The 25,032-nt window shown below is 47.2% G+C and overlaps 2 protein-coding genes and 1 non-coding gene across 15 annotated transcripts in view; 2 read left to right on the top strand and 1 right to left on the bottom strand.

Moving 5' to 3' along the window:
- Nucleotides 1–12,765, top strand: part of RASSF4 (Ras association domain family member 4) — a 35,082-nt gene extending 22,317 nt beyond the window's left edge. For 2 of the 4 annotated variants that reach the window (XM_059052349.2, XM_059052348.2), the window contains exons 4-11: nucleotides 741–871; nucleotides 2,266–2,357; nucleotides 3,037–3,194; nucleotides 6,791–6,892; nucleotides 7,139–7,190; nucleotides 7,813–7,934; nucleotides 8,796–8,893; nucleotides 10,270–12,765. In XM_059052349.2, coding sequence (XP_058908332.1) covers nucleotides 741–871; nucleotides 2,266–2,357; nucleotides 3,037–3,194; nucleotides 6,791–6,892; nucleotides 7,139–7,190; nucleotides 7,813–7,934; nucleotides 8,796–8,893; nucleotides 10,270–10,330 — 816 coding nt within the window. In that variant the 3' untranslated portion in view covers nucleotides 10,331–12,765. The remainder of the gene's footprint in view (nucleotides 1–740; nucleotides 872–2,265; nucleotides 2,358–3,036; nucleotides 3,195–6,790; nucleotides 6,893–7,138; nucleotides 7,191–7,812; nucleotides 7,935–8,795; nucleotides 8,894–10,269) is intronic. The other 2 variants (XM_067025135.1, XM_067025134.1) reach the window with 1 other exon arrangement.
- LOC131750062 (uncharacterized) overlaps nucleotides 1–18,893 on the bottom strand; it is a 99,190-nt gene extending 80,297 nt beyond the window's left edge. For 5 of the 8 annotated variants that reach the window (XR_010838902.1, XR_010838900.1, XR_010838897.1 and 2 more), the window contains exons 1-5: nucleotides 17,643–18,893; nucleotides 17,344–17,482; nucleotides 16,932–17,086; nucleotides 15,439–15,784; nucleotides 12,693–12,724 (exon numbers count right to left, since the gene is read on the bottom strand). This is a non-coding gene — a transcript (uncharacterized protein). Of the gene's footprint in view, nucleotides 1–9,925; nucleotides 10,129–12,692; nucleotides 12,725–13,844; nucleotides 13,939–15,438; nucleotides 15,785–16,931; nucleotides 17,087–17,343; nucleotides 17,483–17,642 lie in introns of those variants that run through there. The other 3 variants (XR_010838903.1, XR_010838901.1, XR_010838904.1) reach the window with 3 other exon arrangements.
- ZNF22 (zinc finger protein 22) lies at nucleotides 17,954–22,634 on the top strand. Of its 3 annotated transcripts, none has more exons than XM_067025136.1 (2): nucleotides 17,954–18,126; nucleotides 20,764–22,634. In XM_067025136.1, exon 2 carries the CDS (start codon nucleotides 20,851–20,853, stop codon nucleotides 21,526–21,528), a length of 678 nt encoding a protein of 225 aa, XP_066881237.1. In that variant the 5' UTR covers nucleotides 17,954–18,126; nucleotides 20,764–20,850; the 3' UTR covers nucleotides 21,529–22,634. The 3 variants fall into 3 exon arrangements, with proteins under 3 accessions (XP_066881237.1, XP_066881238.1, XP_066881239.1); XM_067025137.1 differs by lacking the exon at nucleotides 17,954–18,126 and adding an exon at nucleotides 18,145–18,684; XM_067025138.1 differs by lacking the exon at nucleotides 17,954–18,126 and adding an exon at nucleotides 19,211–19,225.
- Nucleotides 22,635–25,032: the final 2,398 nt, after the last annotated feature.

A 25,032-nucleotide genomic window follows, 5' to 3' on the forward strand; every position in this document is an offset into this window, starting at 1 on the left:
TCAGGGTTGGTGGCAGGGGAGTGGCCATGCCGTCTGCAGACCTTGGGAAATGAAGGCTGGTCGGGGGCGCGGGCTGGGAGCTGTTGTAGATATTCCGAGCGTGGGTGCCAGTGGTGGGGCGTGGGACTGTCCATATCCCAGGTGGTGAGGAAAGCAAGACTGGCCCTCAGGAAAGAAGGCAGCTTGGTAATCTGGGGGTGGGTTCAGGCCGCTCATGGGAACAGTGCGAGGACTGTCCCAGTCCACCTCTGCTCTCGTGGGCATGGGATCCAGTGCCCTCGGCACATGCCCAGTAGGGCCAGCTGGCCGTGGGTCCCCTGCCCAGGTGCAGCAGTGGGTGAAGAGGTGCCCTGTGTTGCACTGGTGTCTGCACAGCCGTGCTTCCCTGGAACGTGTTTCCTTGCCGCTCTGTGGACGTGCCTGCCAGACAGCGGCCGCGTTCCTCTGCGACACCTGACTCAGCAGCCCTGTCCCAGACCCTGCGCCCGGGCAGTGGAAGGACACGCCTCAGGCTTCCTCTCAGCCCCGGGCTGTGTGCCTTGGAGCACACAGAAGTTCCTGGGCCTTCCCCCAACGGAGGACGGGATGCCAGGGAGGAGAGGGCGTGTCTGGGGAGGCCTGAGTGCACGGTGAGTCCCGTGGGCAGGGGCTGAGTCCTGAGGCCGGGTGGGGAGGGTGGGCAGTGACCCCTGAGCCTGGCTGCTCTGGGGGAAGAGGCTGACCCGTGTGGATCCCCACAGGAAGAAGGGGCTCTGATCATCGAGGGGCTCCTCAACATCTCCTGGGGACTGAGGCGACCCATCCGGCTCCAGATACAGGATGACAGGGAGCGCATGCACCTCTCCCCCGCCTCCTGGGCACCAGGACGCCCGTGAGTGCCAGGCTGGGTGGGGCGGGGCCAGGTGGTCTCCGTGACACCCGTTCAACCCGGTATCGTTTGGGGTGTCGGAGGTGGGGGAAGTTGCTCTCGGCCTAGCCCCATTCCCATTTGGGGCAGGAGCATGGCAGGATAATCCAGCCTCATCCCTGTCACCCCGTGACGGCCTCAGCCCATGATCTCACCTGCCAACCTGCAGCCTCACCCCCAGGTGGTCCTTCTCCGTGACAACCAAGTCACCTCCCTCTTGGAGAACGTTCCAGGCTCCCCTCACCTCTGGCTGTGCTTCTCAAACTTTCCTTGTCTGTAAGAGAGAGAGGGCTCTAGGTGGGGGGCTTCCAACACCCTCTGCAAGCTGAGCATCTCAGCATCTCCTGTTCTATGTTAAAAACGCACACAATTTTAGCCTCCTACTGCTCTGCTTTTATTCCAATATCAGAATTCATTTTTATAAATTTATCAGAATTTAATATCAGATTTATTTAACTATCAGAAGAATGTTTCAATCAGGATGAAATGGCTATCTACCTGCCTTATCGTTTCAGTGGACGTTTGCCTCTTCCCACCCCACCCCATAGACAGGCAGTTTGCTGCTGCGTTTTGCTTGCTTCTGTATGTAATAAATCCTTCTAAGAGTCAGAAATTCAAAACATTTTCCCCTGCAGAAATTTAAGTAAAGTTGCTTCTCTGAGAGCCCTTAACACATTGACGCCCCTGGGGCGTCCCCAGGTATCCCTGGTCACTCATAGCAAATTTTGAGCCGCACAGACTTAGAGCTTAGAGTTTGGATGGGCTCCTTAGAAAGGAGGGTAAAAGTGGTCACACGAGCAGCCTCAGACAAGGGCCCTCAGAGGCCTCTCAGCATTGGGTTGGATGCTCTGTCTCCTCCTTGCAGGCTCCTCCTCACCGTGTGGCTACTTCCCATCACGCCCATTCCTTCTCCAGCCCACCACCAGCTACCCTGGCTTGGAGACCACCCTGTCAGAGGCCTGGAGGTCGGCCCCCTCGAGGTTGCTGCTGCCTGACCGCCGCAGGCCTGAGGGCAGCCCAGAGAGCCCCCTCGGCATGTGGCCACAGATGCCAGCTGCCTCAGCCCAACACCCAGCAGCACCTGGGCACTGTGTGTGTCCCTGTGTCCATGCAACGGCGCCCAGCACAGGACACCGGGTCTTCAGGACAGACTCCCTCTCCTTCCAGCAGACACTGGGGCGATCCTTTGCTTTTCTTTTAATCTTTTATGTTGACCTAATATGAAATCCTGGCCTCAGCTCTGCCTGCCCTGATTCTTGCCTGTGTCCTGTCCACAAAGACAGCCAGCCTCTTCTCTTTGACCTGAGCTACTTTTCTCTGCCTGCAGTCCTCTGATCACCACGATTGTCTCTTTTCAGAAAGGAGCCACCTCTTCAGGATGGCAGAGTCACTGCCCAGGAACCAAGCGCTCAGGCCGGACCCAGGGAGGAGAGTTCCAGAGACAGCTCAGGTCAGTGGGGCCTCGAGCAGCCCAGGACCCTGTCCTGCTCATCTGGGGCGGGAAGGAAGGGAGGGGTTGGCTCATGACCACCGTCTCTGAATATCAGCTTTGTGGAGTAGCAAAGAATGGCTTGTTTCCCTTCAGGAGCAGTCCCTGCTAAATCCCTTCTCAACCCGGGAGAGGCTTTCTTATCGACTCCTCACCTAGGGAAAAGGAATCAGAGGCTTGCAGAGGTGGTGAAGTTTGCCCGAGTCCCTGCAACATGCACCCTTATAGAAAGGAGAGAACGTCAGCAGAGGGTGCGGCTGCCTCCTGGCCTTGCAGGCATCTGGGACCTCTTCCCCACACGCCGGGATCCACACCTGTGTGTCTGTCCTCTCTGCGCTCTCCCCTTGCACTCAGTGAAGGGCTTGTCCCAGAGGACAGGGCTGGGGCTGTCAAAGTCCTGCTCTGGATCCCTGGAGACGGAGGCCCAGAGGCTTATGGCCATGTGGCATGGTGACACAGGTTATCCTGTCTGGGGGTCACCTTTCCCATCTGGACCGTCACAGGGACAGTGGTCACATCGCCGTCTGCTGCAGCCCAGTGCTACAGGGAACCACGCTCCACACTCAGGACCACCACGGGAGCAGTTCTGTCACCACCGCCCTCACCCCAGCCTGACCCCCTCATCCACTTCTCACCACAGAGCCCATAGAGGAGGACGAGGAGACCCCACAGCTTATGCGGACCAAGAGCGATGCAGCCTGTGTGATCCAGAGGCGGCCCAGGTGCCGTGCCGCCGGTGAGGCCCAGAGGATCCGGCGACATCGGTTCTCTATCAACGGGCACTTTTACAACCACAAGGTGATGTCCCAGCCTGGGCTCTCCCCTGGGCCCTGAAGCTGAGGCCACAGGGAACAGCCCCAAGCACGGGTGTAACCACTGGGCCTTCTGTAGGCCGGGCTCCGTGGTGGTCATGCCAGAATTCACCTTCACCATGGCCCTGTGTGCAGATGTGGTCATGCCCCTGTCCTGATGGAGAAACGGGCTCAGGAGGAGAACTATCTTGCCCAAAGTCACATCAAAATATCTTTCCACTTCATGGCCCCCAAACCTGTATTTTTTCCATCACACACTCACTGTCAATTCATTCTCAGAAGTTGCATGGATATTTGGAAAGTGATGCCAAATTCACTTTTAATAAGGCGATTTTCTATAGGTTTCCACCCAAGCTCAGTTGATACGGGAACGTCATGTCCCCTACTGTCATTTTCACTTGGTAGATGAAGGCATCTAGGTTGAGGTGTGCCCAGGAGCACGTGTGTCTGTGTCCCAGAGAACCCACACAGCTTCTGATTCCCAGCACTTAGCCTTCTGTCCAAGTATTGTACTGACCTCAGGAAAAAGAGCTCCTTCCCCAGATGACATCATTGCGTAAACAAGCCAAACTGTAAAAGGAGAAGTTGATTGTTACTATAAATGGCACGAGAGGCAGTTTGGGTGAGGCCCTAGATGGGGAGTGTCCTGGTAACAGAGCCATATCCTGCAGCACTGGGAAATTGGAAGCCAAGGTTTTTAGGTTAAGCAGCTGCCTTCTTGATAGGTAATGACTCATGGGAGGGGGAGGGGAGCCTGGGCAAAGAGAGGTCTCAGGGTCAGATCTGAAGAACAGTCCCCCAGGTGAGGTCTGCTGGGAGCCATTCAAGCCACTCTTGGGGTGCCCTGCACTTCGGGATGAAGAATTCAGCAAGGCAGGCTGAAAGGACCCTGCTTCACCATCAGGACCTCCCTCCACTCCCTGCTAGGTTTGCAGCGAGTGTTAATGAGGGACGATAGGTTATCTTTACTAAATCCAGGAAAACCCAGGACTATTTGAGAGTAGTTTCCTGAGAGAGGGAGGGGGAGGCAGAGCTGAAGTTAAACAGAGAATAAGAATGTCTAGATTAGCCAAAGAACCCACCATCTGACTTGGGTATTCTTTAAATCTTGTTTCAAAGGGGTTTTGTCCTTAAAGTGTTAAGTACCATTTGCTAGTATTTGAATGTATATTGATATGCTATGTTAAGGGATTACTCAAAAATTTAGAAAGACTATTTGCATGGGTTTAGGCTCTTTCTAGTTCTACATTCCTAAAAAGGAGCTTTTTGCTCCATGACTCAAGGTACCAAATAGCGGGGGGGGGGGGGGGGGGGGGCGGGGGGGGGCGGGGGGGCGGGGGGGGCGGGGTTTATCTTCAGTACATTCACCTCTACTCTAAAGGAGTCATCTCTAACAGGTGTGTTGAGCACATTAAATCTTACGTTAGTCATTTCAAATGTCACAGGGACATGGAGATGTCTGAGCACTCTGTAGCCTTTGAAATGAACAGTGAGGGCTTTCATCACAGCCTTTCATGTCCATTGGAGCCATCCTGCCAAGAAGGGCTTCTTAGCCAGCCAGCCCAACACTCGATACACTACCCATTCAGGCCCCAATAAGGGCAGAGTTTCCCCCAGTCACAGATTTACCTGCGCCGAAATGCAGACCCATTCTTCCAGGCAAATTGAGTACCTCCCAGGACAGGAACTAGTGTCTTAGGCATGTTGGACAGTTGATTCACATCTCCTGGATGAGTAAGGGGCTCCCTCTTTTTCACCCTGCCCTACATGCATTCAGAATCAGTGTCCCTAGAAATCAGGCAACAAAGTACTTGAGTCACAGACAACAATTAAAAAAAAAAAAATTCCTAGAGTTAACTTCCTGGGGTTGTTATTCCAGGTTTTATTTCTTAGAACTGTACACTATCGCTTCACTCAATTATTTTCCAAAAGTGTTCTTATTCACAGTAATGTTGGCTTGATTTGCAGACTGGGTAAAAGTTAGTACTTGTTTTCACTGCTTTGCCCTGGCCTGTTAGATTCAAATGTGTTCTGTGAGGGGAAAACCATTGTGGTTAGAGATGGGAAAACAGCCACGGTACCCTTGTTCCTACTTGGAGTTGGTTGGTATCTTCTTGAGAAAAGACTTCAGGCAGAAGAAACACTAACAATGTCTTATTGACATGACCTTTCTTCTCCTAGAAATAGCCTGACTTCTGTATTCCATATTTCTTAGAAACTGAAAACCTAGGCTGGCTTTCTGTATCACACAGAGGCATTCTACATTTCACTGTGCAGAAGGCAGGTCCAAGTTTGAGTCTGGCTCTGGTACTCGGGGACCAGCTGCGGACACTGAACAAGTCCCTCACGCACCCCGAGCCCCTACTGGGAAAAGCAGAGCTAGGGCCATACAGGAGGAATGTGTGAATTGGAATTTGGAAAGCAAGGAGGAGCTTACCCACACGGAAGTCAGACACGCAGGGAGGCCCCTATGCCACAATGGTGAAGCATGGGGTTTGGGGCATCTCTGCCCTTTCTAGATGGGTGATGCTGACAAGCCACTTAACCTGTCCAAGCTTCCATGTCTTTCCTAAGAAAAGGGGACTAGTGACAGGTACTTCTAAGGGCTGTTGTGAGAATTAAATCAAAGATTATATATAAAGTGTTTAGCAGGTTTACTACCTAGCTAGTGATCATTGAGGACTTAATAAGTCTCAGACAATGCCCTGGTTGACTTTCATGGATGGTGTCTCATAAACAAAGGCAAGATACCTGTGAGAATGTCACGGGCCCCCATAACTGTGCAGAAGCCATGTGGCTAGAGCACAGGGTACTTGGGAGGGAGCCATGTACCACATGTGCATAACATGAGAAGGGCCACGGACAGCACTGTCTAGGCTGTGGGACATGCTGTAAGACAGTACTTCTCAAAGTGTACCCTACAGATAGCATCACGGGGCATTTTCCTCAAATGCAGATTTTGATCCAGGAGTCTGGACTTGGGGGGCCTGAGACGGTATGTTGTCACAGCTGGTCCAGAACACACTTTGAGTTGCAGAATTTCTGAAAGGTTGTTCCTCTGGCCAACAGTGTGGGTAATGGATTGAAAGGGTGGAGACTGGAAGGGGAGAGTTGAGAAGCTGATGCAGTATAAACAGAGGGCCTCACCTCAGGCACCGCTGGGAGAATGGAGAGGAGTGGACAGATTTGAGAATGTTCAGCCTTAGGATCAGCAGACACTTTGTGATTTGATCGATAGAAAGAGTGAAAGAGAGACTGGTTCCCCCAACCCCTTGTGAGTTACTTCTACAGCCCTGGTTCCTGGAATCCAGAGAGTTGGACCTTATAGCTTTGTAGGCATCTTGCTTAGAGGCCTCTGTAAGATGTGAGTTGTTACAGCTTCCCTGTGCGTGCCCATATCTGGGCACAGCTTGTGCGTGGATCTTTGTGGATGGATAGACGCAGGTGTTCCCAAAGTCCAGGTTCGTCTGCTGCTCCAGCCTGCTCAGCACCATCTGGCCGACAGTATGCCCAGACCCTGCGTGATGTCAGCCCCGTGTCCCCTCTGGACTTGCCCTGAGCTGCCTCCCCCTTTCTGTACAGACCTCCGTGTTTACTCCCGCCTATGGGTCCATGACCAACGTGAGAGTCAACAGCACCATGACCACCCTGCAGGTGCTCACCCTGCTGCTGAACAAGTTCCGAGTAAGTCTGGCCACAGACGGCCCTGCCCCAGTTGCTGGTGGTTTGCTGTTTTGTTGGGGGAGGGGGCTGGGGAAAGCCATGGCTCCTGGCTAGAAGGATGACCAAGGTTTCCTCAGCTGAGAGAGAGGGGAGGGTCCCTGGGGATTTGTGTGTGTGGCACTGAGGATGTGGTTACTACCAGGGGTCCCTTTCTGTCTCTCCTGTCTGGAAAAGCTGTGGTCTCACTTCCTGTTACTACCTGTGCAGGTGGAAAATGGTCCCAGTGAGTTTGCACTCTACATCGTTCACGAGTCTGGGGGTAAGTGTCTGCCTTTGCTTCCCAATCATAAAAACAAAAGTCCCTGTCCATTTGGCAAGCTCACCAGCTGTGCTCGTTCTCTGAGCGCTGGGCTGGCATGTGCAGCGGGCACGGAGCAGGTGCCCTCTTGGCCTTGGGACATGCTATGCCCCCAACACGAGCACCTCTCCCAGGCCCAAATCCAGGCACATTGTAATCCCTTTCAGAATCCCACCAAAACCACATGGTAAGCCGCTCTCTCCAGTAGGTTCAACAGGGAGTGGGGACGAATGTGCATCTGGGTCTTCAAGATGGATCAGAAGCCCCTCACCCACTGAGAACCGCTGTTGCAGAACATGTACTGCATGGCCCTATGTCCAGTGCTGCACAGCCCAGGTCTGATAACTGAGCAGGCCTGGCCTCCCCAAGTCCACTTCCCCATCCCCCGCTCCTTCAGCCACTGTTCCTCTCTGAGCTGGGCCTTCACTGAAGGACATGATCGCACATCATCAGGGCAATGTCCATCACACAACATCTGGGAGTGTTGCCAGGCCCCCTGGACACCTGTCTTACATTATGTTCCTGTCCTGGAACAAACAGACGCAGAGATGCCATGAATTTTGTCCACCACCTTCTTTTTCAGAGAGGACAAAATTAAAAGACTCTGAGTACCCACTGATTTCCAGAATCCTGCACGGGCCCTGTGAGAAGATTGCCAGGATATTCCTGATGGAAGCTGACTTGGGCGAGGAAGTCCCCCACGATGTGAGTGAGGGCTGAGGCTCGGGGAGGCCTGCTCCTGAGTTAGGGGCTGGGGGACAGCATGGCGGACTCCCAAGGGCTCTTAAGGTGACCTTGGGCAGAGCCCTCTTGGGCGATGCTTCCAGGGCCCTCGTGGCCGTTCTGAAGGACCAGTACAGTACTGGTTTCAGCCCTTCTTCTTCCTGTCAGCCACCACCAGATGTATCGGCTGGCTCAGGGGAGATAAGAAGTTGGGTCTTAGAAAACCATGGCCTGGCCTTTCCCCCTCAGACAGATAGAATCTTTTCCTTCATTGGAGCGTGTTTTGTTATCATTGCATTAAAGACCCACAAGAAGGGCTCCTTAACTAGGGCCTAACTAGGGCTTATGGAAGGGACCCTGTGGAGGTCTGTGTCTCAGGACAGCCTGAGTCCTGGCTGGGCAATGGGCACATTTCCAAACTCCCTGCATGGAAAAGGCCTATAGGGTGTGGACCCCAAGGAGAAGGCCCAGTGACCCTGTATTCCTTGAACCATTCACAGACTAATGTAGTTTCATTCCATTGTTAAAAACAATGGCATTCCCACCGTCTCCACCCCACCCCCAGAGAACACCCAGTGTGACTCCACTCACTATTGAATGCTCTTCCTAAAATTCAGCTTAATCTTTCCTCCCAGGGATCATAGTTGCCTTTGAGGTAAGAATGGGCTCCATCCTCCCATCCTGGTACACACAGAGCAGTGCTGGGGGTGGGAGGAAAGCAGGACAGCCTCTTCCTTGGATTTAAGACCTTGCTGAATCGGCCGCTATGGAAGCCACGAGGAAAAGAAAACACACTTTTGGCTTCTAATTTAAAACACATTAAAATGTTCTTGGATTTTCTAGGTCGCTCAGTACATTAAGTTTGAAATGCCGGTGCTGGACAGTTTTGTTGAAAAATTAAAAGAAGAGGAGGAAAGAGAAATAATCAAACTGACCATGAAGTAAGCAGCACTTAAAGAGCCAGTCGTGGGTACTGAACGTCAGGGCAAGACTGCAGGGCAGAGCACCCAGGCCCAGGGCCGGGAGACCTCTCTCCTCCAGGTGTGCCAGGTGTCCTCACGCAGCTCGGGGACACCTGCGAACCCTGGCTCCCCAGCACCACCCTCTGACCCCTTGCTCAACACTGACACCAAGCTGGGGTGACAGCCTGCCAAGATAGGGACCACTCATCTAGCCTTGGCAATCTCACCAGCACAGGACAGGCACAAGCTGCTGAAAAATGCCCAGGAGAGTCAGGCAGGAGCACGGGTGGGCCCTGGACCAGGGTTGTGTCTTCTGCTGGTGACATTGCTCTGGAGGGGCAACTGAGAGGGGGCCTGCTTGTGCACCTTCAGCCTCGTCTGGGCCTTTCATGCTAGCCGGAATTCTAGGCCTGCCCCCAAGCAGCAGTTATTGGAACTGCCTGCACCAGCTAATGTTTGCAGGTGCAGGGGACCAGTTCAATGGAAAGGTGAGCAGATGTTACCGGCTGGCTCCTGGGGAAGCTACATCAGGGCCCGGCTGTGTGAGGTCAGCCAGGTTGCACATCCCAATGATCTGTCTCTCCCTCTGCAGGGGAAGCTCGGTCCCAGAGTTCCTCTTAGGAAGGGAAGGAGAGAGGCTGCTGTGAGGGCCCGCGGTCAGGGGACTGGTTGCGATTCTGGCATCTGGCTGAATGATTCTTAGAAAGGTGTCTGTGTGTGCAGTCAGGCCCCATTCAGGCAGTCAGCAGAGACCTCGATCAGAGGAAACAGTCTACATGCAGTCAGCAGTGTCACCGTGGCTAGAAAGGACTTGAGGGTCACCTGGTCAGCCTGTTCAATGTACAGAGAGGAAACAGCGGCCTGAGATAAGGAGGCAGCACCAAGTGACTGCAGAGCCAGGGCTTGAACGCAGGCTTCCTGATCCCTACTTGCTGCCCTGTATACTCCAGCACACTCCTGTCTGTACTGGAGAATCTTTCTTTTTTTTTTTTACATCTTTATTGGAGTGTAATTGCTTTACAATGGTGTATTAGTTTCTGCTTTATAACAAAGTGAATCAGCTATACATATACATATATCCCCGTATCTTGTACTGGAGAACCTTTGGCATAGAAAGATCATTCTGCTTTGAAGCTTGACAGGGTCTTCAGCCCTGTTTGACTGCTCCTCAAAGCCAGTGGTCTTGTGGGATGTGGGCCTGGCTTTTCCCTCTCCTGGCAGAGGAGAGATAGTGGCCACTAATCAGCCGGTCAGGAGCCATGGGTCTCTGGGCCCAGCATCTATGTGCTCCCTTGCTCTCCCCCTCCCTGTCCCCTGCAGTATCAGTGAGTCCTCTTGGCTGTGTCTCCCTCCAGGTTCCAAGCCCTGCGTCTGACGATGCTACAGCGCCTGGAGCAGCTGGTGGAGGCCAAGTAGCCCACCAGCACCTGCCTCTTCCGAAGCCCCCAGCAGCCAGCGCACTCTGAGCACTGGTGGCCGGGCCCTGATTGTCACACAGATTGGTCACACTGGCTGAGGAATCCAGCACCCATGTTTCTACCTGTCCACCTGCCTAGGTAGCATAAGTCCCACGTCCCTGGGTCTTGGCTCTAAGGTGAGCACTCACAGTGCCCAGACCTAAGCCTGAGGAGCCAGGAACTTGCTGGGTGGGGTGTGCGTGTGAGACTGGCCTGGGCCGTGAGCAGCCCCGAAGCTGTGACATGGGCCACTTATGTAGCTGGATAGCATGGCCAGTCCTGTTCACTCCACACGTCTCCTGCTCTCCCAGTGCCCAGCCCAGGACCACAAGCCCTTATCCTCATCAAACTCATGAACCACTAGAGCCCCGTCTGCCCTCGTCTCATGCTGTCACTCAGAAACTCCGCTGGGTAAAGCAAGGGCTGCTATCTGGTATGGGATGTGCGATGCTCCCAGCCCTCACTTCACCATGGCATCCCTGGCCCTCAAGCCTCTGATGTCACTCCATGAGCCTCACATAGCCCTGTGCCCTGTCAGCAGAGGTCAGTCTAGGAGTAAGACCACCAGCAGCCCATCTTCTCTCTGCAACACTCACTCTGAGCTTCCTCAGCAAGACCTGAAGGAATTCTTATAAGGAGCTTGCTGCAAGAAACGTCAATTTGATCACACTGAGGAGGTGACCCGCGTGGCATTGAAAGGATGCTTCCAGGGTGCGTGCGAGTCCAGGAGCTGTCCAGGGACTGCCGGCAGTGGCTTGGGAAGGCCGCGCTCTGCCCCGTTGCTGCTCTCCTCGGACACCTGTGTGCCTCCTGCCCTCTCTGGGTGTGCATTCCTCCCCTCTCAATACTTCCCATCAAAGGGTCACCAAGGGAAAAATGTCTGAGGAGAAAGGGCTTTGAATTCCCTGGGGCCAGATGCAGAACAATTTGGGTTTGTCAGCTGATGGAAAACTTCTGGGATGAACAAGAAGACATTTGCAAAAATTGTCTAACAGTTTACATTGGTCATGTGAGGTATTTGTCCAAAACAGAGCAAATTGGAGACCAAATTCTCCCACTGGGGCCCACGGATAGTGGATTTAAAAGGAAAAACTATAAAGTCTCTCAAATACAGAAATTCAATATGAGGGAGATTCCCCCGGTGCCTTGCGCAGCACCCATAAAGAACAGAGCCTGGGAGCAGCCGTGCCGATGGAACCCACTGTTCAGGGTGAACTTCACAACAGGATTGCCCTGACCTGGCGCCATCTGCAGAGGCAGGCGCAGAGATGCCCAGGGGAGATCCGCTGTAGTTTCTGCTGTCTCTGCTCGCCTTTGGCAGCATAGTTCCCTGGGTACTCAATACAGGTGTGCTGTATTGAACTGAAGGAGTTAGGTTCCAGCTTTTTTGTTTTGCTTGTGTGTGTCCACCCTGACCCTCTGCTCTAACCTCTGACACTCTTGTCCCACAGTACGCGTGGCCAAGTTTGGCAGAAGAGCCAAAGCTGAGCCACAGCCCATGGCTCATGACACTGACATGGCTCCTTCCTTTCCGTGCACATTCTTGGGGCTGGTGTGGGGCCTGAGGACAGAGGCAGCTGCAGGGCACAGAGGAGGAGTCATTGGTGGGGGTCTGTGGACAGCCTGGAAGCATAAGGGTCACCCCGAATCGCAGAGTCCCAGCATCAGGAAGACCTCGGGAATCTTGCAGGGCTGGGGGTGGGGCATGGTGACAGGGTCTAGGAGAGGGTAGAGAACGACTCAAACAGGGCTCCTCAGTGAAATAGTGAAATAGCTCCCAGACCGTATTTATAAGCTCAGGTCAAGGACAACTGTTGTCCATTGTTCAGCAGCAATGAAGGACCGCCTTGTGCCAGACCTGTGCTCAGCCCTAGAGGGACAAAGACAGCCATGCTGTGCCCTGTGTTCAGGGGTCTCAGACAAGACCTGGGAGAAGCAGGCCACACACCCTGGATGGTCAGGGGACCAGCAGGGCAGAGAGATGGTGAAGGTCCCTGGAAGGAGGCCCAAGGCTGAGCCCGACTTGCCTAAGAGAGTGTGTGTGACATTCTAGCCTGAAGAGGCCTGCCAGCCCTGGAGCAGACAGGGCTTGGCACATGGGAAGCCATCAGATGAAGAAACCCTCTGTAAACATCCCCAGTTTTGCTTTGGGGGTTTTTTGTTTTGTTTTGTTTTCTTTCAGTTGTTACAATATTACTTCATTTAAGGCCTGTCTTGATACGTGTCACTTGTGAAATAGAATTATCAAAACTAATTTCTGAATAACATAGCTAAGAAATCACTAACAAATTGTACAAAAAGGGGAAAATGTACAGACATACCTCAGAGATGTTGCAGGGTTGGTTCCAGGCCACTGCAATAAAGCAAATATCACAATAAAGTGAGTCACACAAATTGGTTGCCCAGTGCATATAAAAGTTACATTTATGCCCTACTATAGTCTATTAAGTGTACAATAGCATTATGTCTAAAAAAACAATACGTACCTTAATTTTAAAATACTTTATTGCTAAAAATGCTAACAATCATCTAAGCCAAGTCATAATATTTTTGCAATAGTAACATCAAAGATTATTGATCATAGATCACCATAACAAATATAATAATAATGAAAGTCTTGAAAATTGTGATGTCAACTGAAAAACACACAACCTAAAATTTGTGAGTTATGTTTTATTTGGGGATCTTACTGAGAACTATATCCCATGAGACAGCCTGTCAGACAGCTATGAGGAACTGTTCTAAAGAGGTAAGGGAGGAACCAAGATATGCAGGAGTTTTTGCTTAAAAAAAAAAAAAGCCAAACATGTAGTTGAACACGGAAAGATGACTGCTGATTACAAAAAGCAGAAGTCTCAAGTTGATGATTTTAGTGCCTTTTGGTGTATGGGAAGATGCAAGAGTCTGGGTTCATTAAAATTATTCCTTAGATACGCATCTTAACTCTCTAGGGCCAGCATCCTGTTTTTCTCCATCCTAAACTGCCCTCAGGGTGCACCCCTTGGAGCAGCTGCAGTGGCTGATGTCTTGATAGCACCAACATTTCTCGTTTACTGAAATGGCTGGCTACATTTTTTTTGTTCACAGTGAGAATTACCAAAATGTGACACAGAGACATAAAGTGAGCAAAGGTTATTGGGAAAATGGCACCAATAGATTTATTCAATGCAGGGTTGCCACAAACCTTCAATTAAAACAAAAAAATGCAATACCTGTGAAGCACTATAAAGCAAAGAACAATAAAACAAGGTATGCCTATGCACTTCTGCAATCATCTGAGGGGTTACAAAACTTTTTATCAACACTACTTGCTTTTCAGAGGCAATTTGAAAAGCTGCTAATTCAGCTCACCCTGACACCACAATTTCAGACTTCCTCTGTTTGGCTCTGAGGTTTCCTGATGGTTTGTATGGGAGTTCCATGTGCCTCTCTCCACAGAGCTTAGATTATTTGTCATATGTTGCTTAACTCACTGGTATCGCAGGTAGTAAATGTATCCAAAGATAAAGTGAAGATTCCTGTGATGAGTGTCCTCTCTTAAAACAGGATGGTCTTCCCCGTTCAGATCTCCGGAACCAGGGAAAATAATAAACACAGGATAAAATCAACATGATTGCAAAAGAAGATCTGAACTCAGGAAAAACAGGGTGATTTGCCCAGAACAAATTACCAGAAGGAATAAAAAAACAGCTTGTTGTTTTTTCCCATGGTGATAACCATATGCTACCTGCTTAGAATGTTTACCAGAAAACGGATTAAAGACCTTCCCACTGTTAAAATAAAGCCATTCATTCACCCAGGATACATCTGGCCCCTTAGTCCTAGGGAAACAAAGCACGAGGCTTATCCTGTCGGATCAGGTGATCTGTGGGGAAGCTGGCAACACACAATGTGCCCATGTGGGCAGGACACAGGTGCCCTGCAGCTGCAAAGCAGCAGTGGGATATTTTTGTCAGGTGCCCTGGTGGGCAGCGGCCTCCCTGCCCCTCAGTCCCTCAGCGATGATCGGGCAGGAAAGGCAGTCGCACTCAAGCCTTTCCAAATGTAAAAACAGCAAGTGCAAGTGCTGTATTTAGCCCCCATGAGCTGTGACTGTCTGGGAGAAAGCCAGCTGCTGACCTGCCCTTGGACTCCCAGCATTCAAGTGGGGCTCTGCTCCCTCCTGGCTGGGCTTTTAACAGAGATGTTTTCTGCAAACTCAGGAATGGGAATTCCCAGAGTTTCCTTTCCCAAAGAACCCAAAGGAAACAGAAAGCAAAGTCTCAGCCTTGGTGGACAGAACCCTTGTTCAGGGGCCCTTCATGGGAGATAGACAGCTCCTTACTGCACTTGGCCCTTGGGCCACACATGTGACCAGCTTCTTTTGCATTGTTGCCAAATGCAGACCCAAGGCAGCTGTGCTCCCTGTTGAGACAGTGATTTTTGGTGTATGTCTCTGTCTGTCTGCAAGGGAGTGGGGTGCAAGGGACAAAGCCATAGTAAAAGGAAGCTGTCTTGCCAAGACTGTTCTCAGCCCAGAAGCCTCTTCTTCCTAGAATGAGCCCTTCAAATACAACTGGGCTCAGGGACCCACTGGACCCCACTGCAAGCCGTTTCCCAGAGGATCCCCAGCCGTTAAGGGATCTGGTCTCTCTTGACCCAGTTTTCCCAGAAATATGTGCTATTACGAGAACACAGCCTATCTTTGCTACCCTGACTGTACCTCCCTCCTTATCCCTCCCCCCTTTCAGCTTTCTGTTTTGTAAATATCAAGTGTGACCAATTTCAATAATTTAATTTGTTTAAAAATAACCTGGAATTCTATTTAAGAGATACTGCTAGGTAGAGGTTAAGAGCATAGGCTCTGGACCCAAACTGCCTGCCACTTGTGGCCTTAGGCAAGTTACTTGCCTCCATTTTCTCATCTGTAATATGAGGATTATAACAATTCCTATCTCTTAAGATTGTGTAAGGTATATTAGCTTTGCTGTAGTAACAAATAACAACAAAAATAGTGGCTATAACAAGAGTGTTTACTTCTCTGGCCTGTTACATGAGACTGCAAGTGGTCCAAGTGGGCATACGTGCCTCTGCTCCACATGTCTTCTCATCCTGGGCTGAAGGCTGAAGGAGCAGCCCCTACGTGGGACATATTATTCTTGAGGCAGACGGGAAGAACAGAGTGGTGGCAGAAACACAGTGACCCAAAGCTTCTTCTGGGATGGGCTATACTTTGTGTCCACACACATGCAGTTAGCCAATGCTACTCACATGTAAAGTCAACATCAGTGGGATGGGCTATTGTTCACTAGAAGACAATGAAAGTCACACAGGATTAAGCAGGGCTGTTAAATCCAAGAAGGGTAGAGCAAATACTCAGGAGCAGACATACCACAGGAATATTGAATGAGGCACTGCCACTGCTTCAGAGTGCCTAGAACATAATGAGCACTCAGTAAGTGTTGGCTATTATTATACTAAGGAATAAACTGAGGACATAAAACCCTGCCTGTTTTCTCTCCCTCTCTTTTTTCCTTTTACCCTTTATTCTTCCTCCCCTCCCCACCCCATAATGTTTTCTATCTCTTGCCCCTCTCCATCCTTACCTCTTACTCTGTCCACTCTTGGCCACCCATAGCCCTGTATTTCCTGACTTTTGTCTTTCTCCTTTTTAAATTTCAACTTTCTTTACCCAATTCCCTACTTCTCTAACCTACACATCTCTGGGCCTCTGTAGCTGGCCCATTTGTTTTTAGGTACAGGCAAAAGGGATAATCCACCTTTATGTGGGACATGAAGTTAGTTTTAACGAATAACTCTCTTACTAATAAAATTTTTTGAATAAATTTTTATTATTTTAATGTACATAGAGCAAACAGTTCCATCAGGTCATTTTTGTTCTTGAAACTTTTCCTACACGATCTTTGACCATTGTCCCCTACCCCTACCCCCTCCAGCCACCAGCATCAACCACTTATAACAATTTAATAATAAAATAACAATGCCTCATATATCTTATGTGTTAGGCATTGTGCTAAGTGCCTTACATTATCTTATTTAATCTTTACTACAGTCCAGCTATCATCTAGATAACTGAGCTGACATTCCCTGTCCAGGCCTTAGTCAGTTTCACGCTTTGCCATCTGCAGAGCAGAAAGCGCCCGCTTGAGATCTGAACCTCTGATCTAGTGTGGCCTGTGCCACCAACTCGCTGTGTACTTCAGGCAAGTTTCCCTCTCAGCCTTATTTTACTGCTCTTTAAGACGGATACGAGGATCCCTGCTTCGCAAGGCTATAAAGATGAATGACCAGAGAATAGATGTAAAAGCACTTTGTAAAGAAGCATCTTATAAATTCATTCATTCAACAAATACTTGTTGACTGCCTGCTACCTTCTGAGCACTGTTCTTAGCACTACAGATATAACAAAGAACAAGAGACAGATCATGACAGCTTTGTGTGCCACTGTGAGGCCATGAGCTTTTGCTCTAATAACATGGGAAGCCTTTGGAGGATTTTGAACAAAATGAATGACATGATCTGACTTGGGTTTTAAGAAGATCACTCTGGGGCTTACTCACTCTGTGAGTAGACGTAGGGAGACCAGTGAGGAAGCCAATGCAATAATCCAGACAGGAGATAACAGCAGCTTGGTGGAGCTTATAGCAGTGGAGGTGTTGATAGTGGTTCAATTCTGGATATATTTTGAAGATCGAGCCAACAGAATTATAGATGTCTTGGATTTGGGTTTGGGGTGAAAAAAGAAACAACAGTGACATCGAGATTTTTGACCTGAGCAATTGGAAAGTTGGAATTGCCAACTGTTGGGATGAAGATTGATGAGGGAACAGGTTAGGTGAATATCAGAAGTTCATCTGGGGGTACGTTAGGTTTGGGATGTCCATCACACATACAAATGGCACTGAGTAATTAACTGGATATATAAGTCTAGAGTTCAGTAATATTTGCATCCCAAGGTTGGACTGGAGTTACCAGTTAGGGAGTCTTCAGCGACTACAGATGGTATCTGAAGCCATTAGACTGAAGGAGTTCTGCAGGCAAACGAGGGCCCAGAGAGAAGAAAGGAGATGGGGTGACCCAGCACAGGTTAGGTTGGCGGAGGAGGTTGGCTCTAAGAAATGAGAACCAGGAGAGATCATTACTAAAGAGAAACAAGGGGGTGTGTTGAAAATCACGAGACTTTGGAGCCAAAAAGACCCATTCCAATCCTTGGCCAACCCCTTATACACTGAACTCGAGCAAACTTCTACTCTAAGCCTTGGTTTCCTTACCTGTAAAATGAGTATGATCGTTCCCATTTCGTAAGGGCTTTTTGGTATAATCAAATAAGGTGACTCATGAAAAATTTCAGGAACAGTTTCGGCTCTCCAAAAGTACCTCTATATAATTAATAATTAAACAATATTTGTAGAAAGAATGAAGTCTCGGGTGGGACAGTCTGGTGTTGCGTTTCAAAAGCTGTGACACACAGGCTGCAGCTCGTCGGCCCTGTGGGTGGCTCCTCCATCTCAAAGGGAGAAGACCACAGGTCTTGTGGTCCTGGGGGCCACAGGACGCCTTCCAGGGGTAGGAGAGGAAAACAAAACGACAGGAAGAAACGAAAAGTTGCTTTTTTCCGCTGGGTCCGTGAGCATAGAGGGTCACTCCGCCAGAATCCTAGAGCGACCGCGCGGCTCAGGCGAACAGCTCGGCCTGCACTTCCGGCGGCGCAAAGGGCGCGGGGCGAGCGAGCGAGGGCGGCGGCGGGCTGGCGCGGTGAGTGGGCCGGGGCCTCAGGAGCGCGAGCTGGCCGCAGTGGGGCGGTGCCGACTGGGCAACGGGTTGCCGGGCGCGGCTTCGGTCCTCAACTCCCGGCTGCCGCGAGGGCTCTGCGCTGGCTGGCGCCGGGGGCGGAGGGATCGGGGCGGGCCCGGCCTGCGAGGAGCGGTAGCCGGAGGCCTCGGGAGAGCGGAGGCTTTAACGGAAGCCCGGGCGAGTTGAGGCCAGAGGACAGGCCTGCGATCGTGAGCCGCATTCCTTACGCCCTCCATCAGGCGCGTGTCAGGATAAAACAGATTGAACCAAGCGCTTGGGTAGCACAGGGCTGTTCTGAGTGACTTAGAGACTCATTTAAACTTCTAACACCAGGATAATGTGGTGGCTTTATTGTCATCCCCATTTTATGGATGAGAAAGCAGGCACATTCCAGTGAGGCGTATTCGCATGGCCAACAGCTCCATTCACTCAAGTTTTCCCTTAATACCCGCACCTGCTGTGAAAGGAGGCAGAGCACCAGTCGGAGCGCTGGACTTGGCGTTGGAAGTTCGAGCTGCAGTCAGTTCTGCCACTAAGAATACAGGCTCTGGGGTCAGGCTACTTGGGGGTGGGAACCTGGCCGAAGTATACCTGCCTTTCCTTAGAAATGGAAGTAAAATGAAGATAATCCCATAAACCTGCTCTGAGAATTAAATAGGATAGCACGGTGACTGGCACCCAGGCTGCCTGTTGGTATGATTTCCTCATCTGTAGTGTGCTAGGTGGTTTAGATAGTCTCTGAGTTTCCTACTAGAACTGACTTGTATAGCGTTGAAAAATAAATGTGGGGTTTTTTTTCAGTGTATAATTACCATTATAGCTATTTTTGAACACCAACATCATGTACCTGACATACCTCCTTGTAATAGATGTTCTGTAAATATTTACTAAAGTTAAGAAATGAGTAGTGCTTTCTCTGTACTTTTGTGTTGTATGCAGTTTGCTCTTTCTGATACTTACCTTAATTGCAGCAGGTATACTTAAATACACGAAGTCTCAGCACTGTCAGGCCTGGAGTCTCAATTATACAATAAGATGATGGAAAGGCAAGAACAATGATGTAATTTTTGTTTTCAGTTATTTGCTTTGTAAGCTTGTGTGCAGAGACCCAGGGTAATTATTCCCATTTTAAAGTCTACTTGCTGACAATAAGATGTGGAAATTAGTTTCAATAATTGTATTACCTTTGCAGTCCTAGGTTTTCCCACATTGTCACCTATTTGGACTTTGTGCTTCTTTGGTTGTGGCCATTATTTTAAGTAACCTTATAAGTAATTAAATGAAATTAATTTATTTGAAATTTTGAATTTTTGTAGCATTTAGGTATTTTAAAAATTCCATCGTATTTTTCCATGTAGACTTACTTTCTTCTCCTCCTCCTCGTGTGTTTTACCTACCACCTTTTATTCTGTTTCATTATGCTATCAAGTAAAAGTTCTTTTGAAATTTTTCTTTCTCAAAAAAAAAATTCCTCGTTTCAAGTTTTCAAAGAATTGTCCTCTTTCTTGGATCATTGGAATCTAGAGGAAATAATTATGAAATATCTCTTCATTGACATTTTCCTCATCCAGTATTTATTGAATAGATTCACAGAAATTTTCCACTCCTTACAGAATATTTCTTACATTCAAAACAACTTATGCTACAAAGTTAGAACTCATTTGCTCTCTAAAGCTGTGAAAGTAGAATGGCTAAACAAACAAGGATAAACAGAAATATTTAACAATGTAGTATGATTTGTCATTTCTTTCTAATTTGGACACCTTAATGAGTCACCCATGAGTATAAGTTTAACATGGGAGTAAGTAGTAAAATATAATGATAATCTATTACCCAAATTTTGATTGTCTTTTGGAGTTCTTTTATTCCCATTAAGATATTACATTGTGTCCACTTTTTAATCTCATTTGTTACTGTCCAACAAAAATTTAGATTTCATATTATCACTTTTTTTTTTAATCCTGTCCCAACAGACAAAAACTCCAAAGGTAAATTTGGTTATATTTATTAAGTTTGGACTCTGGAATTATTAGAATTATTTTGCAAGTATTTTTTGCCAGAATTGTCTTTGTTTTTATATATATTGAATACATTAAAAAAAAATTTTATTGGAGTATAGTTGCTTTACAGCGTTGTGTTAGTTTCTACCGTACAGCAAATACATATATACATATGTATATATACATATACGGCAAATATATATATATACATATATGCCCTCTTTTTTGGATTTCCTTCCCATTTAGATCACCACAGACACTGAGTTGAGTTCCTTGTGCTATACAGTAGTTTCTCATTAGTTATGTATTTTATACATAGTATCAGTAGTGTATATATGTCAATCCCAATCTCCCAATTCATCCCACCCACCCCCTTTCCCCCTCGTATTCATGTTTGTTCTTTCTCTATGTCTGTGTCTCTGTTTCTGCTTTGTAAATAAGATCGTCTGTACCAATATTTTCAGATTCCATATATATGCCTTAATATACGATATTTAATTTAAAAGGGATGCAGTTTTGATGGTCTGAAGAGGTATTAAAGTTGAATAATTAACAAATCATCTATAATTTGTTTTTTATTTTTTTCTTCTACACATAGAAAATTCTGAGCTGTGTAGCTCTAGGAAGTGAAACATTCATTCAGAAGAAGAGTGTAGACTCTTAAGAATACATTTGGCTCTTCACCATGCGGTTAGGAAAACCTAAGGGAGGTATATCTCGGAGCTCAAGCCAAGGAAAAGTATATGAGAACCAGCGCAAAACAGGCCGGCAGCGGCAGAGATGGGGAATGACTGTTCGCTTTGAATCAAGCTTGAGTAGACTGAGAAGAAGCTTGGATGAGAAGCCTTATAAATGTGTCGAATGTGAAAAGAGTTTCAGTCAGAGTTCAACTCTTTTTCAACACCAGAAGATCCATACTGGAAAGAAATCCCATAAATGTGCTGATTGTGGAAAAAGTTTCTTTCAGAGTTCTAACCTCATTCAGCATCGACGGATCCATACTGGGGAAAAGCCCTACAAATGTGATGAGTGTGGAGAAAGGTTTAAACAGAGCTCAAATCTCATTCAGCACCAGAGAATTCATACTGGAGAAAAACCCTATCAGTGTGATGAATGTGGCCGATGTTTCAGCCAGAGTTCCCACCTCATTCAACATCAGAGAACCCACACAGGGGAGAAACCCTACCAGTGCAGTGAATGTGGCAAATGCTTCAGCCAGAGCTCTCATCTTAGGCAGCACATGAAGGTGCACAAAGAAGAGAAGCCTCGTAAAACCCGGGGCAAAAATATTAGGGCAAAAACTCACTTAGTATCATCTTGGAAAGCTGGTAAAGGAAGAAAGTCAGTGGCTGGTCTCCGCTAAGTAAAGGGCACTGCATCAGCCCTCTTTTAAAAAATAAAAAGCATTTCTTTCAGAACTGGAGATATTTTTTAATAGTGCACTTAAATACTGTATCCCTTCCTAGCATGGAGACATTGGGAGTTTAATGACATTGGGCTGAGAGAAATTACATTGAGTCCAGCCTTCCTTATTTTTTATGTAACCTGGAGTACAAAGAACTGAAAATGTGTTTTGAGAGAATATAAGCTTGATCTCATTCGAAATTGCTTCTTGCATCATTTTGACAAAACAGTCATGTTTTGATGACACGTGTAGAAGTGTAGTTCCAATGACTACTCAGTTTCAGGAATTTCTGTGGAAGGAATACTTAAAAGGGAGAAGAAATTAATTCCATTAGTTTTGGAGTTCTATAGTAAATGAGATTTTATGTTTGTAAAGTTTTGTAGTGTATTAGCTGTTGGTTTGTAAGTATGACTCAAGATTCAACATTAAAATCAATTCATGTTCACAAATTTTTAATCAACGAGATGCATCACCCTATGTTAGCTCTCCTTTGTTTCTTTCCTGCTGCTTATAGATAATTATTAATTAAAGGAGTAGAATTTCCCTGTTTTTCACTAAATTCTTAGTAAGTGATACTCTAGAAGCCAAAGAGAGAACTGAAATTAGGCCACAGGTCTCCTATTCCTGCTAATACTATCCTTTGTGATGGTGTTACGCCGTGTCACTTGTTTTCCAGAAATTAGAATGGATTTATGTTAGTACATCCCTATGGCTTTGACTTCTTTTGGCATTCTCTTGTGCTCTGACAAACTGAGCTAGCCTTTTAGATCTATGAATAAATAATTAAACCAAAATTATTTTTCCAAAACCATCTCAACTTGCAAATTAAAAATCTACAATTTACTTGCCTCCCTGCCTTCCCCTTTGAGAGCTTCATATAACCCTGATTATCTTAAATGTTTGCCTGTAGCAAAGTGAGGTTGTTAAAAAGTCAAGTGTTGGTGCATTGTAGCTCCTTTGAAATCTAAGTTTAACTTTTTCTGAGTTATATGAATTATTTACAAAACCAAACAAACAAATTTCTTATCTTTCATCAGAACAGTGCGGAGTACCAAACATTTTGATTAGCCTTCATCTTAGGTTTTAATTTCTATTGAACGCTAACATGCTTTTTTTTTTTTTTTTTTTTTGTGGTACGTGGGCCTCTCGCTGTTGTGGCCTCTCCCGTTGCAGAGCACAGGCTCCGGACGCGCAGGGTCAGCGGCCCTGGCTCACAGGCCCAGCCGCTCTGCGGCATGTGGGATCTTCCCGGACCGGGGCACGAACCCGTGTCCCGTGCATCGGCAGGCGGACTCTCAACCACTGCGCCACCAGGGAAGCCCTGATTTTTTTGTATCTTTCAAATCATAACAGTTCCTGCTGTACTCATAATGACAGTTATCCATAAAAAAATTATTTTAATGGAGTATTTTGGATACTGCTACCTTCTGTTTATTTTTCTCTTGGAAAATTGTTTTGATGTTGTAGGCAACATCTAAAATCACAGCCTTTGGAAAAATCACTTATTTTGCCTGTCTTTGATTGTCTCAAACTTGAACTTTGCCTCCCTCGTGGCCTTGTATTTGAGTGCAGAGTCATAGAAGATGGCTTTGTTGACAGCATTTCATCCAATAGGATATCCACAAAGTGTTTTGTGAGTACAGGCATGCCTTGGAGTACCACAATAAAGCAAATATCATGATGAAGTGAGTCACTTGAATGTTCTGATTTCCCAGTACATATAGAAGTTATGTTTACACTGTACTGTAGTCTATTAACTGCAATAGCATTATGTCTAAAAAACAATGTAATACTTTAATTAAAAATATTGCTATAAAATGCTAACCATCGTCTGAGCCTTCAGTGAATCATAGTAGTAATGTCAAAGATCACTGATCACAGATCACAGATCATGTAACAAATATAACAATAATGAAAATGTTTGAAATATTGCAAGAATTGCCAAAATATGACAGAAAAATGAAGTGAACAAGTGCTGTTGGAAAAATGGCACCAATAGACTCGTTTGATGCAGGGCTGACACAAACCTTCAATTTGTTTTTTAAAAAAAAAGCAGTAAAGCAAAGCACAATAAAACAAGGTATTCCTTATGAAGTGATTGCAGTTATCTTTTACAAAAGACATTGTTTAGATTTTACTGATCGACTTATGTCTTCAGAGGCAGAGAAGCTATTGAATCAAATCTGAAATTGTCCGTGACAAAAGTATTACTCCCACAAATTTAAAGGTGAGTTCAATTTTATTTTGACTTGAGTCAGTACTCCTGAGAGAAAGGGATACCTATAAAGGGCAAGAATCATCTAATAAGTTCCTAAGGGAAATGTAAGTATTTGTATGAATTTTTTGGCAGGTAGTGGGAGTACATCTTCAAAATAGAAATTCATAGCCACAAACAGTATTTATTCCCCATGTTAGGGAAGTAAAGTGCTGCCATTCTGTTGAGAAAATAAATATTTGTTGAATACTGGCCATGCGTAAAAGACTGGTAGAAAAGGTAATTTTTTTTTAAGGTAATACTAAAAATACAGGTCATGAATATACAGTATGACTGCCATTCAAATTGGGATAATTTACATCTGGTACAGGGAAGGAAGGGATCTTGAAAGGGATGACATTTACATTAGGTTAGGGAACAGAAACCCAAAAGTCTGTAGAGGCCAGATAGCTAATGTAAATGAAGTGAGAAGAGCTGAGTGCTGTAAACTGAAGTGCACATGCCCATCTAAAAGGATAACCCTGACTCAGTTTTAGCCAGTTAATGCCAGGCAGAGATTCTGGCCCAGATATGCCAGGTCTTTTGATTTTTCAAGAGAAACATTTTAAAGTTCACAACATTTCTTACCAGTTTGCCACACCTGAACTGTGTTTTGAAGGCTCTGTGTGTGACTGTGTCTGTGTTGGGGGGTGGGGGGGCGGAGGGAGAGAGCCTGGTATGGTGAGAGGCAGAGATACATGATGGAGCAGAAGCTGCATAGCACAGAAGAATCTGCTCAGAGAACAGCAAGTGGCTGCTTTATTGACACTCCAGTTTCATGTAAGAGTTGTGAGAGAGAAGGCTGGAATTGGCCTCTAGGAGAGCCTTAAATATCAACATTAAGAGTGAAATGGTTTAATAAGATGGGATGCGTGAAGGTTTTTGGAGCACAGATTAGAAGGTAATGGATGATCCAATGAGAAATAATAGCCAGAAGAAAAGTCTCCCAGAAGAGACCCACTTGGCTCACTGGACCTACAAAGCTTCACTTCCTGCCTTGGGGCACAAGTCACCTTTCATTCCCTGCCCCACACTTAATGACATCAACTCCAAACTGCTCTGTACCTTTACTTATTCTGCTTTGACTAGTATCTATTCTTAGAGTTAGGCCTCCAGAAAGTAGGCTTTGAACCTTCCTTAGATGTTCTTCCTTTAACTGAATTGTAATGATCCATGTTTCAGTCTCTTTCTCATTCTCCCTCTCACAT

This window comes from Kogia breviceps, chromosome 2, assembly GCF_026419965.1.
Source record: "Kogia breviceps isolate mKogBre1 chromosome 2, mKogBre1 haplotype 1, whole genome shotgun sequence".
In the NCBI taxonomy this organism is placed as follows: Eukaryota; Metazoa; Chordata; class Mammalia; order Artiodactyla; family Physeteridae; genus Kogia; species Kogia breviceps.

Coding starts and splice junctions, on each gene's coding strand:
- ZNF22 (XM_067025136.1), top strand. CDS start 20,851: ATGCGGTTAGGAAAACCTAAGGGAGGTATATCTCGGAGCTCAAGCCAA.